At 59.9% G+C, this 16,069-nt stretch overlaps 2 protein-coding genes across 5 annotated transcripts in view; one reads left to right on the forward strand and one right to left on the reverse strand.

The window, feature by feature from the left end:
• The window catches only part of RIPOR3 (RIPOR family member 3), a 76,726-nt gene that overhangs the window by 53,307 nt on the left and 7,350 nt on the right, over positions 1 to 16,069 (forward strand). For all 4 annotated transcript variants that reach the window (XM_026014602.2, XM_072735577.1, XM_072735578.1 and 1 more), the window contains 15 exons: positions 2,423 to 2,501; positions 4,395 to 4,418; positions 4,734 to 4,787; positions 5,385 to 5,534; positions 5,666 to 5,729; positions 6,027 to 6,070; positions 6,216 to 6,341; positions 6,422 to 6,567; positions 8,036 to 8,165; positions 9,484 to 10,056; positions 12,783 to 12,913; positions 13,812 to 13,935; positions 14,582 to 14,717; positions 15,135 to 15,296; positions 15,791 to 15,952. In XM_026014602.2, coding sequence (XP_025870387.1) covers positions 2,423 to 2,501; positions 4,395 to 4,418; positions 4,734 to 4,787; positions 5,385 to 5,534; positions 5,666 to 5,729; positions 6,027 to 6,070; positions 6,216 to 6,341; positions 6,422 to 6,567; positions 8,036 to 8,165; positions 9,484 to 10,056; positions 12,783 to 12,913; positions 13,812 to 13,935; positions 14,582 to 14,717; positions 15,135 to 15,296; positions 15,791 to 15,952 — 2,105 coding nt within the window. The remainder of the gene's footprint in view (positions 1 to 2,422; positions 2,502 to 4,394; positions 4,419 to 4,733; positions 4,788 to 5,384; positions 5,535 to 5,665; positions 5,730 to 6,026; positions 6,071 to 6,215; positions 6,342 to 6,421; positions 6,568 to 8,035; positions 8,166 to 9,483; positions 10,057 to 12,782; positions 12,914 to 13,811; positions 13,936 to 14,581; positions 14,718 to 15,134; positions 15,297 to 15,790; positions 15,953 to 16,069) is intronic.
• The window catches only part of PTPN1 (protein tyrosine phosphatase non-receptor type 1), a 76,750-nt gene continuing 72,766 nt past the window's right edge, over positions 12,086 to 16,069 (reverse strand). The window contains exon 11 of the transcript XR_011996865.1: positions 12,086 to 15,894. The gene's annotated coding sequence lies outside the window, so the exon portion shown is untranslated. The remainder of the gene's footprint in view (positions 15,895 to 16,069) is intronic.

The following is a 16,069-nucleotide window of genomic DNA, read 5'->3' on the forward strand; positions in this document are numbered from 1 at the left end:
TTGGATGGTGGCAGGAAAACAAATCAGGGTAAGAATCAAATCAGCGTGGGGCTGATTTTAAATAAGGGGTTCAAAGAAGTTCTCACGAAGGAGGTGACATTTGAGCAAAAACCCGAAGGGGTGAAGGAGCCCAGCAGGCAATGGAAAGAGAACATTCTAGGCCACACATGCAAAGGCCCTGGGGCAGGAGCATGATGAGATCATTAGGGACACAGTGAGCTGGCCGGCGCGGGAGCTGAGAGAGGGAAGGAGGGGTGAGGAGGTCTGAGGGGCAATGGGGACCAGATGATATGGGGCCTTGTGAGCACTGAGGCTTCACTCCAGCTGAGCTGGGAGCCCTGGAGGCTTCCACCTGGGGGAAGGACGTGATCTGGGTCTGGTTTTTGTAAGATCCTCCGGCTACACGTGGAGCATGGGCTGCAGTGGGGCTGAAGTGGGGAGGCCGGCAAGACGGTAACCGCAAGGGTCACGGTGGGAGATGACAGCAGGGGACGGGATGGGTTTCAGGGTGCCGTTGAGGATTTACTGAGGGAGGGGTGGAGGTGAAGCGAGGGGAGCCCAGCCTCGTGGAGGTGACAGAGGGAGTCGGGGCGAGCCTGAGGCTCATGGAGGAGGTCGGGGCTGCCCCTCCGTGATCCTCAAGCCCGGGCGCCCAGTTCAGGGGCTTCCCCTCTCCCAGCAGCCACCCCATGTGCCCCACCGCCCCTGCTGTGCTCAGGGCTCTCCCGTGGCTCCCCATTACCCTTGGGAGGCCATTCGGGGTCCTTTCTCTGAACTTGAACCTTTCTAGACTCTTCCGGTCTCCACGCCCCGTCCTCGCTGGCTCCCCGAACGTGCCATCTTCCTTCACATGCCGGAGGCCCGGCTCTCGCGGGGCGGCTGCTGGGCAGTGGGGGCCTCCACGGCTGCCGCTCGCCCATGTCCCCTTGCAGCGCACACTTCGGGAGTCGCACCCTGGTCCCCCTCCTCCCGTGATCCTACTCTCATTCCTCACTAATGACAGCGGCAGCTCCGGCTGGTTGGGGGCTTCGCACATGCTGCGTCCTCCTCGAATCCCTGGAGGATGCTGCCAAGGGCCTCCGGGTCTCCTTCGAGCCTCAAGAGAGGAAACTGAGTCCCAAAGAGGGGAAGCATGTCGTCTAGGGTCCCACGGCCAGGAAGCAGGGAGTGGGGCTCCAGGGCTGACCTCTGTCCCCCCACCTCACCCCGGGCTCAGGGTAAATGTCACGTACCCCCTTGCCAGGTCCTGACTCCCAGCCCCGGGGGCATCCGTCACCCTCTGCCCAGGATGCGGGCCCCGTGCTGGTGCCCAGTGGGCTGGGGCATGTGCCTGGAGCTTGTCTTCGAGGGGCTCGTCTCTTGGGGCGGCTTCTGGTGATTCCTCTAAGGATCACACATTTGGGACTTGTCTGGGCTCACTCAACAGCATCCCCTTCTTCCTGGGGATCCCAACCCCTAAGGCAGCGGTGGCCTGGCAGATGGTGGTGGAAGTGGGCCCGGACAGGGTGAGTCACCTTCCTGGGGTGGCCCAGTAAATCTACGCTGAGGCAGGGTGCGGCCTCACCCCAGCCCCCAAGTCCAGACCTCAGGTTTCACGTCTAAGGCTCTTGAACTGGGAAGGAACCCAGCTTTCTCTGTGCTTCCCAGAATGGGTCTTCCAGCCCCTCTCAGTCCTTGGTCCTGCACATGCAGACGGCAGGACGGCCTGCCTTTGTCGGGGAGGGTGGCATGTTCTCGCTGACCTCCCCGGGGGCCGGAATGAAGACAGAGGCCTCCGGAGGCCACTGCCTGGTTTCAGAGGCTGGTTTCTTTCTTTTTCTTTTTTTTTTTTTTTTTTTAAATAGCTTGTTTTTTTTATTTTTTAAATTTTTTATTTATGATAGTCACAGAAAGAGAGAGAGAGAGAGGCAGAGACATAGGCAGAGAGAGAAGCAGGCTCCATGCACTGGGAGCCCGACGTGGGATACGATCCCGCGTCTCCAGGATCGCGCCCTGGGCCAAAGGCAGGCGCCAAACCGCTGCGCCACCCAGGGATCCCCAGAGGCTGGTTTCAGCCTCTTCCCTGCTGTGACTCGGGGCTGAGTTTCTTGCTTATTCTGAGGGCCAGTTTGCCCATCCTTAAAATGGGTATAATAACTGTAGACCTTGTTTGTGCGGCTTTTTGGGGAATTGATGGAGCGATTTCCTGTTTTGCACAGCCCTGGGCACACGCGCCTCGGGGTGTGGGGTCTGGAGGCTGAGCGAGCTGGGGCCAGGCCGCTGGTGGGTGGGATGGCGCTGTCCCCCGACTGCCCAGCCAGCCGAGAACAGTTCATCCTGGCGGCTGTGGCTGCCTCCGCTCAGGAACACTGGTTAGACGTCTGGTCGTTTCTGTTCCTCTTCATGTTCCTTGGCAAACTCCTCTCGCTCGTTCTCTTCCTAGGGAGTATCTGTGCATCCAGCAGGCCGAGCTGGATTACCTGTCAGGTCGCCACAAGGACACCCGCAGGAATTCGAGGCTGGTGAGACCTCTCCCTGCCCCTCTCCCCCTGGAGCAGCCTCGGTGGGTGAAGGATGGGCTCTCCCTCACCCCCTGCCTGCAGCGCGGGTGTCCATCAGTCTCGGAGCTCAGAGGCCTCAGGAATGCACTGTCTTGATCTTGTGATGAGCTCTCCTCACTTGGCCCCTGAGGGATTTAACCTCACAGGCTGTTAGGATCCACCCCCCCCCGCCCCCCCGCAATCCCCGCCCAACCAGGGTCCGGTCCAGCAGTTCACAGTCTCCATTCTCTGGCTCTAGAAGTAACTATAAGGTAGGCAAGTGTCCGAAGGCTCCCACATTCTAGCTGCTTCCATTTCATAGGTGTGCACAGTGAGGCAAGGGAAGGGGTGGCCATGCTGGGGCCACAGGACGGGCTGACGGACATGGGGTCCTGCCTCCCTTGGACGCTGCTGCTTCTCGGCTTCCTGTGCACTTACTTTTCCTTCCAAAGGCTTGAGAACTTTTCTATTTCTTTATAGCTCGGGTGGAGTTTTAGTTCCATAAGTGCACAAGTACAATTTCTCAGAAATGCCTACCTGGGAAGGCACCCGCAGGTCCTGGGATCCTGAGGTCCTGGGATGGAGTCCCACATCGGGCTCCCTGCATGGAGCCTGCTTCTCCCTCTGCCTGTGTCTCTGCCTCTGTGTCTCTCATGAAGAAAGAAAGAAATAAAATCTTTAAAAAAAAAAGAAAAGAAAGTTTGGTCAACGGTCGCCTTCTAAAAGTGCAGTCGCAGTTCACCCCGTCCCAGCTCTTGCTTTTGCTCAGTAGTGAATCTCTGACCTCATACAAATTCCTCCTGGCTCACACAGGGTGACTTAAGCTACGTGGGCAAACCAGGGCCTATTTGGAAATAAAGTTTATCTGCACGTGGCCACGCCTGTCACTGACCTGTTGTGTGCAGCTGCGTCAGCCTACGTGGCACAGACCACACGACCCCCAAGGCCGAAAGTAGTGACTGGCCTTTATATGAAGATCTGCCCAATCAGTAGGCTCATTCATTTGTCCTTCCTTGCTTCCTTCCTTCCTTTTTTTTTAAATTTTACTCATTTGTCAGAGAGAGACAGAGAGAGCACAAGCAGGAACAGCAGGCAGGAGAGGGAGAAACAGGCTTTCTGCGGAGCAGGGAGCCCAATGTGGGATCGATCCCAGGACCCCGGGACTGAGCCACCCAGGCACCCCTCCATGTGGGTTGTTTTTTTTAAGATTTTATTTATTTATTCATGGGAGTGGGGGGGGAGTGCAGAGACACAGGCAGAGGGAGAAGCAGGCTCCATGCAGGGAGCCTGACATGGGACTCGATCCCGGGTCTCCAGTATCACACCCTGGGCCAAAGGCGGTGCTAAACCGCTGAGCCACCCGGGCTGCCCTCCATGTGGTCTTCATATTGGCCGCCCCAGGCTGCGAAGCCTGAAACCCCTGGAGTGGGGGTGCTGGCTGCCTCACCACCCCCTCCCTCAGTTCTTCTGGCCATGGCCTAAATCAGCCCCTTGAACAGTCACACTGCAATGGTCCCTTTTTGTCGAGGGCTTGCCGTGTCCTTTACTCTTCACAGCAACCCTATGGGGCAGGTGCTACGTGCTACGAGGACCCCCATTTTACACGAGGAGATAGAGGCTCAGGGATGTTGAGAAGCTGGCCTGGGACACACAGCTGGGAAACAGAGCCAGGCCGACAGGTGCCCCAGGCCCATGTGTTTATCACTCTTCCCGCTCGGCCTGGCCCAGGCCACCGGCTGCAGGCTGCCGAGGAGGGAGTGGCTGCTGGCTTTCTGTCGTTTGAGTTCTGGTGTCCCTGGGATGCAGCCTCACGGGTGTTGGAGGAGCACCACGGGCTCTGACACCTTGTCCCCTCCCCTCTTTTCTCCCCCACAGGCTTTCTATTACGATCTGGACAAGGTGAGGGAGACTTGCTGTCTGTTGGGCTGTAAGCAAGGTGGGCCCGGGCTGGGCCCTGCCCGATGAGGGGACCAATGTCGTTGTCACACTTCTAGCTGCTTCCTCAGGCCAGCCTGCAAGAGGGATACCTGAGTTTCCTCCCCATTTTTCAAATGGGGAAATGGGTTCAGCGATGAGCCATCCTTGAGGATGGTGAGGGGCTGGCCTGGCTCCAAGCCTAGTTCTGTGTGTTAGGACCTGGGGCAGGGGGCTGGGGGTGAGGGCTGGGGGGTGGCCCAGGCTCTTTTAAAGCACCTTCTCTTTCTCTGGGAGAAGCAAACGCGCTCCGTGGAAAGGCACATCCGGAAGATGGAGTTTCATATCAGCAAGGTCAGCCTGCCTCCTGGAGGTCACGGGCAGTGGGGGGTGTGGTGGGGGGCTGGGTTAGCAGGGGAGAGGCCGAGGAGGAGCAGGGACTGCAGGGGCTCGGCCGAGGTCTTAGATGGGAAGACCTCATGCTTCACCTTACAGGGCGAGAAGGAGGAGTCTAACGGCCCCACTGCAGAGATAGGACAGTAGAGGCTCAGGGAGGGATAAGAACGGGCCCAAGGTCCCCCAGCAAGTCCTTTAAGCTTTCCACTCTGCAGCTTTTCCGTGTCCTCGCTGGATTCTCCCGGCAGCCGGGTGGCGGATAGGATAGCACAGACCCCCCCTTTACAGTCCAAGAGTTGGGGGGGGAGTGAGGCATCCACTCTGGGGCCTGGCCCAGTGGGGTACTGGCTGTGTGCAGGCGGCTGCCAGGCGCTGGGGATACAGAGCAGGTGGGCGACGTGGTCCTGGCCCCAGGCTCATGTTCCACGGGGCAGGGCGCCCAGGATGGCTGCGGCACGGAGCAGGGCTGCGTGGCCTCTCCCAGAGGGGGGGCGCAGGCAGGCCAGGGCCCCCGCGCCTCGGCGTGGCCGGTGCCAGCAGCCGGTGCCTCCGCAGGTGGATGAGCTCTACGAGGGCTACTGCATCCAGTGCCGCCTGCGGGACGGGGCCTCCAACATGCAGAGGGCCTTCTCCGCCTGCCCGCCCAGCCGCGCCTCCCGGGAGAGCCTGCAGGAGCTGGGCCGCAGCCTGCAGGAATGCACCGAGGTGGGGCGGCGGGCGGTGGGCGCCCCGGGGAGCAGCCCTGTGTGCACCCCCCACCTCACCCCAGGGCTGGCGGGGCCTGCGTGCACCCCTCCTCCCTCCTCACCTGGCCCCGGGCTGGGGGTTCTCTGCAGGACATGTGGCTCATCGAGGGGGCCCTGGAGGTTCACCTGGGGGAATTCCACGTCAGGATGAAAGGTAACAGGGCCGAGAGCGCATGCGGCAGCAGGCCCCGGGACTTCTGCCGAGGGTGGGCTTCTGGTCAGAATCTGGGGCTCCCTGCAAAACTTTGGGTTTCCACTCACGCGACTTATGGCCTGAGCCGAGCCCTGTCCCCGAAGTGGGCATAGGGCCCAGGCCCACCCACTGTCCCTCGGGATGGTTTATCCCTCCCTGAGGCTGATGCCCACCCTTGGGCAGGGGCTCCCCAGTGAGGGCCTGTGGTCCCCAGGGCGGGCCAGCCGCAGGGGAGACCAGCCCCCCTCTGTGTTCCAGGCTTGGTGGGCTACGCGCGCCTCTGTCCCGGAGACCAGTACGAGGTAGGGCCACCTCCGCTTTGGGCCTGGGGGGGCTGGGAGCGCCGAGAGCCAGGGTCCCACCCCCACCTGGCCGGCAGGGAGGGCCCCGGCAGGTGGCCCAGGGGGCGGGGACCTACCGGGCACCCCTTCTTGACCGCGCCCGCAGGTGCTCATGCGCCTGGGCCGCCAGCGCTGGAAGCTCAAGGGCCGGATCGAGTCGGACGACAGCCAGACCTGGGAGGAGGAGGAGAAGGCCTTCATCCCCACGCTGCACGAGAACTTCGAGATCAAGGTGGGTGGGGCCTGGGGACGGGGCCAGGGTGCCAGGGGCTCGGCTGGACACCATCGGCATCTAGTCCCCTGCCCCCCCAGGTGACGGAGCTGAGGGGCCTGAGTTCACTGGCAGTGGGCACAGTAACCTGCGACATCACTGACTTCTTCACGACCAGGCCGCAGGTGGTCGTGGTGGACATCACAGAGCTGGGTACCATCAAGCTGCAGCTGGAGGTGCTGTGGAAGTGAGTGGGCCCTCCCCAAGGCCAGCCCCAAACCCACGGGGACTCCACCCAGAGCCGAGGTGGGGCCTCGCTGGCTCCCCCTGCTGGCCTGGCCACACCCTAGCACCCACGAGTGGGCGCCCCTGCCCTCCGCCCGCCCCCAGACAGGCTGGAGCCCAGACTCTTCTTTGTAGCCCCTGCCCAGCCCCCCCACCCCCTCCCTTCTCAGTTTTAACTCCCTTCTTACAACTGAAAGACCCGTGCTGGCCAGGACCCCTTCCAGGGCCTCCCGGCCTGGTTCCATGGAGGAGCCGCTCTGCTGCCCAGGAGGGCCCTCCTCGCTGCTCCACTGCCTCATTCCAGCAGGCACAGGCTGAGCACTTAGCCCCTGGACCACAGGCCCCATGGATGGGGACACTCATGAAAACAACCCCTGCCCAGGGTGGGGGCTCTCCATCAGGCGCTGCAGGGGGCAAGGGGCAGAGCTGGTCTGGGGCAGCTGTCTCATCATCTTCTTGGGCCACTTAGTGACCCCCAGGCTTGGTGTCTTGGGGGTAGGGCTCTCTTCCTAGTGTTTCAAGAGAATTCTCTTCAGTTTATTACCCAAGGCAGGTGCCCCAGGAGCTAAGGGATGGAGGCCTGCTTCCTCTGTTCTAGCACTGGCTCTGACCAGTTGGGGCCAGTCTCTCCAGTCTCCTTCCTGGGGTGGGCATCCGAGCCTGGGGTCACTAGATGGTGCTTTCTTCCCAGTGTTCTGGGTGGATTGGGGCAAGGGGGCACCCCCAGGCTCGGTGTCTTCATCTAGTCTAGTGGGGGCTGAGCGCACGTCCTTCCCAGGAGGCCCCTCAAGTCTATAGGGTGGTGGGCAGCCCAGCGCCATCCAACTGGAGGCCAGGCGAACCCAAGGATGCCAGCATCCTGCTAGCCCGCAGCTGCCCTGGGTGGCCAGGGAAGGCTCCCCGGGAGGGGCCTGCAGCGTCTGGGCCCCACGTAGCAAGAGCCAGGCCTGTGTGCCCAGGTTTCCGTGAGGGGGGCAGGTTACCTGGCCCTCCTGGCTCCCAGGGCAGGCTCAGCGATTCCCAGCCTTACCTGTGACTTGGGCTGACGGAGGTCCTTTAAGAGATAATAGTTCCCCTTTTACAGATGAAGATGAGAGGGATGGTGACATCGTTTACCCAGAAAATGGCAGCACTGAGAGTCCACGGTGCCTCTGCTGAGCTTCCGAGGGGACCACTAATAGAGGCACCACTCACATGCGTGGTGGCCCATGGCTGCCCCTCGCCACCTGGCTAAGGGTCCTCGGGGTGGTGGGAGTGTGAGATGTTCCCAAGGGGGTTGAGAATGGGCACCTGGAGTCCCCAGGCTGTGCCCATGACCCCCCATGACCCCACGAAGCCTCCATTCCCTCTAATAAGTCCCCCGGGCCTGGTCTGTGCTTGTGTCCCCCCTGGGCACTGAGGACACCCTGGCCTTCTCTTCTGTCCTCCAGCCCGTTTGATACTGAGAGCTTCCTGATGTCACCCAGCCCCACAGGCAAGTTCTCCATGGGCAGCAGGAAGGGCTCCTTGTACAACTGGACACCCCCAAGTACCCCCAGCTTCCGAGAGAGGTATTACCTGGTGAGTGAGCCTCCCCAGGATGGGGATGCCATGGTCACCCCGGAATTGCGGCTGGGGCAGCTCCCTGGGGGCCAGCACGCGGGGCTGGGCTGAGTGCCTGGTGCTTCTGGGGGTAGCAAGCTCTGGACTCAGCCTCCCTTGTTTTGGGGTCATCCTGAGTGGTTCTCAGTATTTTTTCTTCCTTGCTGTCAGCCCTCCATTCTGGGGGCCTCTGGACTTGGCTCTGGACTTGGCTGGTTCTCCTGGAAGCCTGGAATGCGGTTCTCTGGATGGTTCTATCACTCCAGCCATAGCCTCAGCCTCCAATTTATTTGTTTTAAAATTAAATATATGTTTCTGGTAGGCAATACCTTGACAGAGTGTATAGTAAAACACCTCTTTCCCGTGACCCCCAGAGATCTGGGTCCCTTCCTTAGCGCCGACTGTCGTTGTCCACTTCTTCCATTCTTCCATATTCTGACCAGGGTGGGCCCAGCATACTTCAGTTAAAAAAAAAAAAAATCGTATCTGGTCCAGAGTATGGACTCTGGAGCCAGGTGGGCTGGGTTCAAATTCTGTTTATGCCTCTCACCTGCTGTGTGACCTTGGGCAAGTCACTCCACCTCTCTGGCCGTCAGTTTCTGTATCGAGAACTGAAAATGACAGCAGCGCTCTGGTGGGGGTTTGCAAGGATGAAATGAGTGGATTGGGGAGAAGTGCTGACGAAAACAGGTGGCGCTGTAGGAACACCGAGTGTTGCTAGGGGTCTGCCTAGGGGTCGGGGAAGGGGAGCGGCGGAGGGGCAAGTGTGGGCCCATTCGCTTCATTCATTGAGAACTCAGTGGCGGGGTGAGGACGGTGCCCTCAGGGAGCACTGCCTGCCCCAGGGGGTAAGGCCCATGGGCACGTGAGCCAGGAAGGGGGAGGGCACTGATGGGGCAAGGTGGGAGTTACCACCTAAAATAGGGCGCCCAGGGGAAGGACCCCAGGAAAGGTGCCATGTGAGGAAGGACCTGGGGGGACGGGGTTGTAACCACAATGGCCTATGGGGGAGGAATGTTCTGGGAAGAGAGCACAGTCACTGCAAAGGCCTTGGGACAGGAAGGTAGGGAGAGCCCGGAGGACGTGGTGGCCGCAGGGCCTGGAAAGGAGTGAGAGGGAAGGACGAGGCGGATGGGGGCTGAGAGGCTGCAGGGGCCCATCTGCACCTCCAGGCGCCAATCTCTCGTGGGGACAGTGTGGGTATTTGGCGCAAGCGTTTGGGGAGGGCAGCCCCGCTGGGGGCCTTGCCCCGGTCCCTGGTGTGGCAGTAAGGCTGGTCCTGTGTCCCCCTCCCCAGTCTGTCCTGCAGCAGCCAGCACCGCAGGCTTTGCTGCTGGGTGGGCCGAGGGCCACCTCCATCCTCAGCTACCTGTCTGACAGGGACCTTCGGGGCCCTGGCCTGCGGAGCCAGAGTCAGGAGCTGCCTGAGATGGACTCCTTCAGCTCCGAGGACCCCCGAGACGCCGAGACCAGCACATCAGCATCCACCTCGGACGTGGGCTTCCTGCCCTTGGCCATCGGCCCCAACACCTCCATTGAAGAGGAGGCCCAGGAGGACCCCCGACCCCTGGGCCTCCTGCCGGAGATGGCCCACCAGGCGGGAGGCCCATTTGTGGAGCAGCCTGGCTGGAGGAATTTGGGAATAGAGGGCCCCAGCCCGCCACGGGGTTCCCCTTTCCACAACCACACAGATCCGGGCAGCCAGACAGACCACGATGAAGGAGAAACCGAGGACGGAGTGGATGGGCCTGGGGTGGCCCTCGAGAGGCCCCTGCAAGAGGTCCTGGATTTACTGAGGTCCGCGGACCCCACCCAGCCCCAGCTGCGGGAGCTGGAGTTCCAGGTTCTCGGCTTCAGGGACCGGCTGAAGGTAGGTTTATTCATCGAGGGGCGGCAGCCCTGCTCTACTAGTGCCTAACGAGTGGCAGTGGTCCCTGGGGGCAGCCAGCCTGGGCCGGCACCCTGGCCTCACCCCCGTGTGACCCAGCTGGGCAACGTCTCCCCTCTGGGCCTCAGTCTGCTCATCTGTCCAGTGGGGAGAACAGTCGCCCTCACTGGCTGGGAGGAGGATAATAAGAGGAAGTCGGGCATCGGGGCAGATAACCTGCTCCACGTCTGGCCAAGAACCTGGGCCCATCAGACATCTTCTGACCCCGGGCAGGTGGGGCTGTTCAGTTCCCGAATCTGGGGTGTGTTCAGGGTCAGAGCCGGGGCCGTAGAAGACCCCGCGCAGCTGCACACCCTTCCCTGAACCTGCTCCTCGCAGGGCCTGTGGCAAGGGCCGTCCTCGGGTGCTGGCCCGGGCGGATTATTGGATTTTTCCTGATTACACAACTTCAAATGCATGGATGATAAAATGTGTAACGCCGGTACCTACTTCACATCATCTGATTTATGAAACTACCGTCTTTTGTGTAGGACACACTGGCACTGAGATAGTTTCCTGGCTCTCTTTAAAAATTATGTGGGGGCATTTCAGGGTTTAAAATGGGCCCAGCTGGGCAGCCCCAGTGGCTCAGTGGTTTAGCGCCGCTTTCAGTCCAGGGCGTGATCCTGGAGACCCGGGATCCAGTCCCATGTCGGGCTCCCTGCATGGAGCCTGCTTCTCCCTCTGCCTGAGTCTCTGCCTCTCTCTGTGTGTGTCTCTCATGGATAAATAAATAAAATCTTTAAAAAAAAATAAATAAAAAATAAAATGGGCCCAGCTGCCGTGTTGAAGTGCAGTCTAGTGCTCCCGAGTGCAGGGAGGCCGTGCTGGGCCTCACGGAGAGGACGCATGTGTGAGCTCAGCGTGGTTCAAGCACGGGTGACAGAGCTGTGGGGGCCTGAGGTCAGTGCCAGTGAATCATCCGTGTAAATTCAGTAAAGTGTCTTCAAACAGAAACACATATAAAACAAGCTTCTGTGTTGATGGGCTGATGAAAATGTCGTGACCAGGGGCTTAATCTCTGCACTTCTAGGAGTGACGGTTTGGCACATCTCGAATAATGAGGAACCGCCTCCGTGTGTGTGGGTGTGTGTGTGCGCGTGTGTATGTGCAGATATATGCACACTTTTTTTTTCTATCAGGCAAGGCGTAACTGGCCTTGTTATTTTCTTGTAACTCAAGACTTCCTTTTTTTTTTTTTAAGATTTTTAAAATTTTATTCAGGCCCTTATTTTTTATTCATAAGACACAGAGAGAGGCAGAGACACAGGCAGAGGGAGAAGCAGCCTCCACGCAGGGAGCCTGATGCGGGACTCGATCCCAGGACCCCGGGATCCCGACCAGAGCCAAAGGCAGACGCTCAACCACTGAGCCACCCAGATGCCCCAACTCAAGCCTTTCTTGAGTGGGCTCGACTCTTGGGAGCCTAGTTCTGGCTTTCGAGGCAGCGTCTGCTCAGGCAGCCTGCGTGCACTTTGTTTGGGATGAGGCCTGGGTGTGCCGGGATGGGGACCGGGTGAGCCCTGGAGTCCTGCCATGTACTGAGGAGGCCAAAATCTCCAGGAGTAGATTTCTAGATGCCGAGGAAGGGACCTGCCCTTGGGAGACCTGACCAGTGGCAGGAGCTGTGGCACCACCACGCTCTCCCACCCCTGCCAGCCAGGAGGCGCCTCCAATGTCTTCTCCCTCCTGCATTTCCCTGGGAGAAGACACTTGGGGGTGTCTAGGGGGGGCCAGTTGGTGAAGCCAAGCATCTGCCTTCACCTCTAGTCATGATCCCAGAGTCCTGGGATCGAGTCCCACATCAGGTTCCCTGCTCAGCAGTCCACTTCTCCCTCTGCCCCTCCCCCTGCTCTTGCTCTCTCTCTCTCTCTCAAATGAATAAGCAAAACATTTTTTTTTTTTAAAGAATACTTGAAATCCAGAGGCTCATCTGGCAGCCTCTGAGATGTTTGGTCTGACCCATACCATCTTTTTTTTTTTTCAATACCATTTAAAAAAAATAATTTGGAATTAGCTGTCAATATTTAAAAACTGGCAGCTTTCCACAAAAATCTAGGTTTCCAGCTTTTTTTTTCTTTTTCTTTTTTTTTTTTTTTTAGAAAATTGAGGGGATCCCTAGGTGGCTTAGTGGTTTAGTGCCTGCCTTTGGCCCAGGGTGTGATCCTGGGGTCCTGGGATCTAGTCCCACATCAGGCTCCTGCATGGAGCCTGCTTCTCCCTCTGCCTGTGTTTCCGCCTCTCTCTCTCTCTCTCTCTCTCTCTCTCTCTCTAATGAATAAATAAAATATTTTTTAAAAAATTGAACTCTCTAGCAACACTCAAGTGGCAGGTGTCCGCTGGAGCAGAGCAGCAGCCTGGCTTCTTGGGGGAGGGCACACGTTCTCCTGCTCCCCACCCGGGGTCACTCGCTCACTCCTGTTTCTTGCCCTGTCCCTGTGGGTGTCTGTGAGCTGGGTGAGGCCCTTCAGATCTGTGTCCCTTGTGCTCTCGAGCCATACCTTGTCACAGGCTAATTGGGAGGGACCTCAAGGAGCGCCGCACCCCGTGCCCGGCCTGGACTTGGGTGATTGCACTTGGGCAGCCGAGGCTCGCACCCTGCCCGTGAGCCGGAGCCTGTTAAGGTCCAGTGGGCTGTCTGCCCTAAGGTCTCCCCGCTCTGTCCACAGCCCCGCGGAGCCCGCCAGGAGCACGCCTCTGCCGAGAGCCTGATGGAGTGCATCCTGGAGAGCTTCGCCTTCCTCAATGCTGACCTCGCCCCACAGGAGCTGTCCCTGTTTGGGGGCTGCCAGGGTCTCCGGTAAGTGCACCCTCCTCCCAGCACTGACCCTGGGGACCAGCCTTAGTCCATGCCTCCTGTTGCCTCCTGGCCTATGGCTTCCCCTGCCCTGGGCCCCATCTGTCCTGCCCCCTCACCCCTGCATGCCCACTGCCCGGCACAGAGCAGGCCTGTATTGGCCACCGAGTTGAAGGACAGTCCCCCAGCAGGGTCCTGAGCTTTGAGCAATGTGCTGTTTTTGTTTTTATCTTAAAAAATGATAAGGTCCACGGTAGGACCTCTGTACTCTTGCCTCACCAACGGGCAGCAGTGAGCCGTGCTCCCTATTCTTCTGCACAACCTCACCTCCAACACCAACTTCCTTCTTGGCTAAGCATCCCCCGCCTGCCCCACTCACGCCTGGCTCTGGTACCGAATCTCAGCAGCCGCCAGAGGATAAACAGTACTCTGTCTCCTCCTCTCACGATCCCATGGGGAGGGGGTGGCTCTCCCACCTGACATTCCAGGGTCCCAGTGTCCTCAGGCCTTAGGCTCAGCTCCTACCATGAAGCCAACACGATGCCAGTCATTCTGGTTGGCAGGGTCGCACTTACACGTCACTGCCCTGAGCTCGGTATTCCTCTCCCCACTTTACAGATGAGTAAACTGAGGCGGGGGGGGGGGGCAGACCTGTCCAAAGGGATGGAGCTCAGGATTAATTTGAACTTCTGACTTCAGATCGCTCACCTGGGGAGGTGTCTTCCGCTCCCCCCATCCCAGCACCTGTTTTGAGTTGGCTTTTGCTGCTTTTCCTCTTGGTTTTCTCCTTGGTATAACTCTGTCTCCCTGGGACCTGCAGCAGGCCTCCCTGACCAGCTCTCTCCAAGGAGGGAGCTGAGCTAACTGGAATAGTCACCTGCTTCTTTTTAATCCAACTCAGAAAGGACAGGACCCCGCCCCCACCGCCATCCCGGAAGGTGTCATCCAGGGAGCTCACGGCTGGCACCCCGGAGCTGGACAGGTTGCTCATGGCCCACCTCCAAGTCTGCAAAGCTCTGCTGCAGGTGGTTAAGGGATGTGGGGGGGGGGGCAGTTTGCTGGGAAGCCAGGTTGCAGGTTGGGGGTTGGCAACCCTCTTTGAGAAGAACTGATCTTGACGGTGGTGGTGGGGAGCACGGTGCAAGGAAGAGAGACCCCCCCCACCCAAGAGCCAGTGAGACTCCAGGAGATTCCTCTGAACAGTCACGTGGCTCTTACGCATCCCAAGTGCTCTGAACCAAAAGCAGTGGCTGCGACTCTTTCAGTTGCAGATGCCAGAACTCCAATCCAAACTGGCTCAACCAGAAGGAGGTTTTTGGCTCACAGAATTGAAAGGCTTAGGGGCAGGCTTCAGGCCCAGCTGGATCCGGGGTTTCAAATGTCATCATAACTGGGTCTCTCTCTCTCAGCTCTGCTTTCCTGTGTTGGCTGGCTCCACTTCTAGGCAGGCTAGCCTTTTCTGGTGGCAAAGGTGGCCCCGGGCCACAGCCTGCATCCTAGCATCTCACCTTGGCGAATCGGGAATCCCCAGATGACAATCAGGGAACAACCATCAGCATAGAAAGGATGGGCCAGGGGGAGGGCGGTGGCTAGGTGGGAGCTGCAGTCGTGACTGTCGACCTCAGAGGGCACCTTCTGCCCTAACCTGGAGCATCGTGGGCTGCTTTCCAGAAACTGGCCTCCCCCAATTTGTCGAGGATGGTCCAGGAATGCCTTCTAGAAGAAGCTGTCCAGCAAAAGCAGGTTCTGGAGATGCTTTCTGTGCTGGATTTTGAGAAGGCCAGCAAGGCAACATCCATTGAAGAAAGTAAGTAACCGCCCAGCACCCACAGGCTGCTCTTGGAATGGCATCAAGTGATGGGCTTCGAAGCCCAGGGGAGCCTCATCTTCCTTCCTCGGGTCCAAAGTTAACTGGAGCCCAGGGGGGTATGAGCTGGGGCGGTGGCTGGGCTGTGCCCTGACACACACACTGTGGGGCCAGCAAAGGAGGCCACAGAGCCTTGGAGTCAGCGGCACATGCTCTTTGGGCCTTCCCAGCTGCCGTGAGGACTGGGGGGAGAGGCCCAGGGCACGCAGGAACAGCTGAAGCTGCCTGTCCTGCGGGCCCCCTGGATGTGGGAGGGGAAGCTGTCACCCCTCACCCCCCGACCTCCCAGGCCTTAGCGCGGGAGGAGCTCTTTGGGCCTCCACCACCTCCAGTCGGGTCCTGCCCCGGGCTTTCTAGTCGTTGCACAGGCTGCTCGGAGGAAGGGGTGCCTGAGGCTGTGGAGAGGGTGCACGGAGCCCGGCAGGGTGCTGTCCTGCCCCGCCACGATGCTGCTGAACCAGCTCAAGAAAACGTTCCTGCACAGAGTCCGCGGGAAGTACCCAGGACAGCTGGAAATAGGTACCCCTGCACCCCCCGCTTTCTGCCCTGCCTGCGCCCCCATGTCTCATGGCACCGGAGGGGGGACAGGAAGGGTCTGCGAAGCCCCGAGGCCGCCCACGTTAGCCGGCTGGGCCGCTGTTGGGCAGGCAGACAGCGCAGCTCCCACCAGAAGCTTATAGGGGTTCGGGCAGCACGTTGGGGAAGGTAGGCCGGACTCCCCCTCGGAACACAGAGCGGCTTCCTCTGCCGACGACCGAGGGGGACACCTGTACGCCCTCGCCGTGGCTCTGGAACGCGTGCAGCTCCACGCAGCGCCCGGCTGCTGCTCGGCTGGAGGGTTCCCCAGCCCCAGGCCCCGAGAACCCCCGCTGCAGCCTGCTCCGGCGGGCAGAGGTGGCTCCAGCGGGGCTCCCCCCACGCCTTTACCTGACCCAGCCGTGCCGGGCCGAGAAGCTCCTCGGGGCTCCGGGGGGCTGTCTCTAGAGCTCACGGCCTCCTCCCGTGTCTGCCAGCGTGCAGAAGGCTCCTGGAGCAGGTGCTCAGCTGCGGCGGGCTGCTCCCCGCAGCCGGGCCTCCCGAGGAACAGACGGTCACCTGGTTCCAGTTTCACGGCTACCTGCAGAGGCACAGTGTCTCTGACCTGGAGAAGCACTTCGCCCAGCTCACCAAGGAAGGTAGGGGCTGGGACGGTGGCCTCAGAGCAACGTTGTGAGCACGAAGGACTATCCGTCCGTGGGGCCGTCTCCTGGCTCTCTGGAAGCCAGTTTCTCGGAGCCACTGCACCTTTCCCC

This window comes from Vulpes vulpes, chromosome 14 (assembly GCF_048418805.1).
Source record: "Vulpes vulpes isolate BD-2025 chromosome 14, VulVul3, whole genome shotgun sequence".
Taxonomy (NCBI): Eukaryota; Metazoa; Chordata; class Mammalia; order Carnivora; family Canidae; genus Vulpes; species Vulpes vulpes.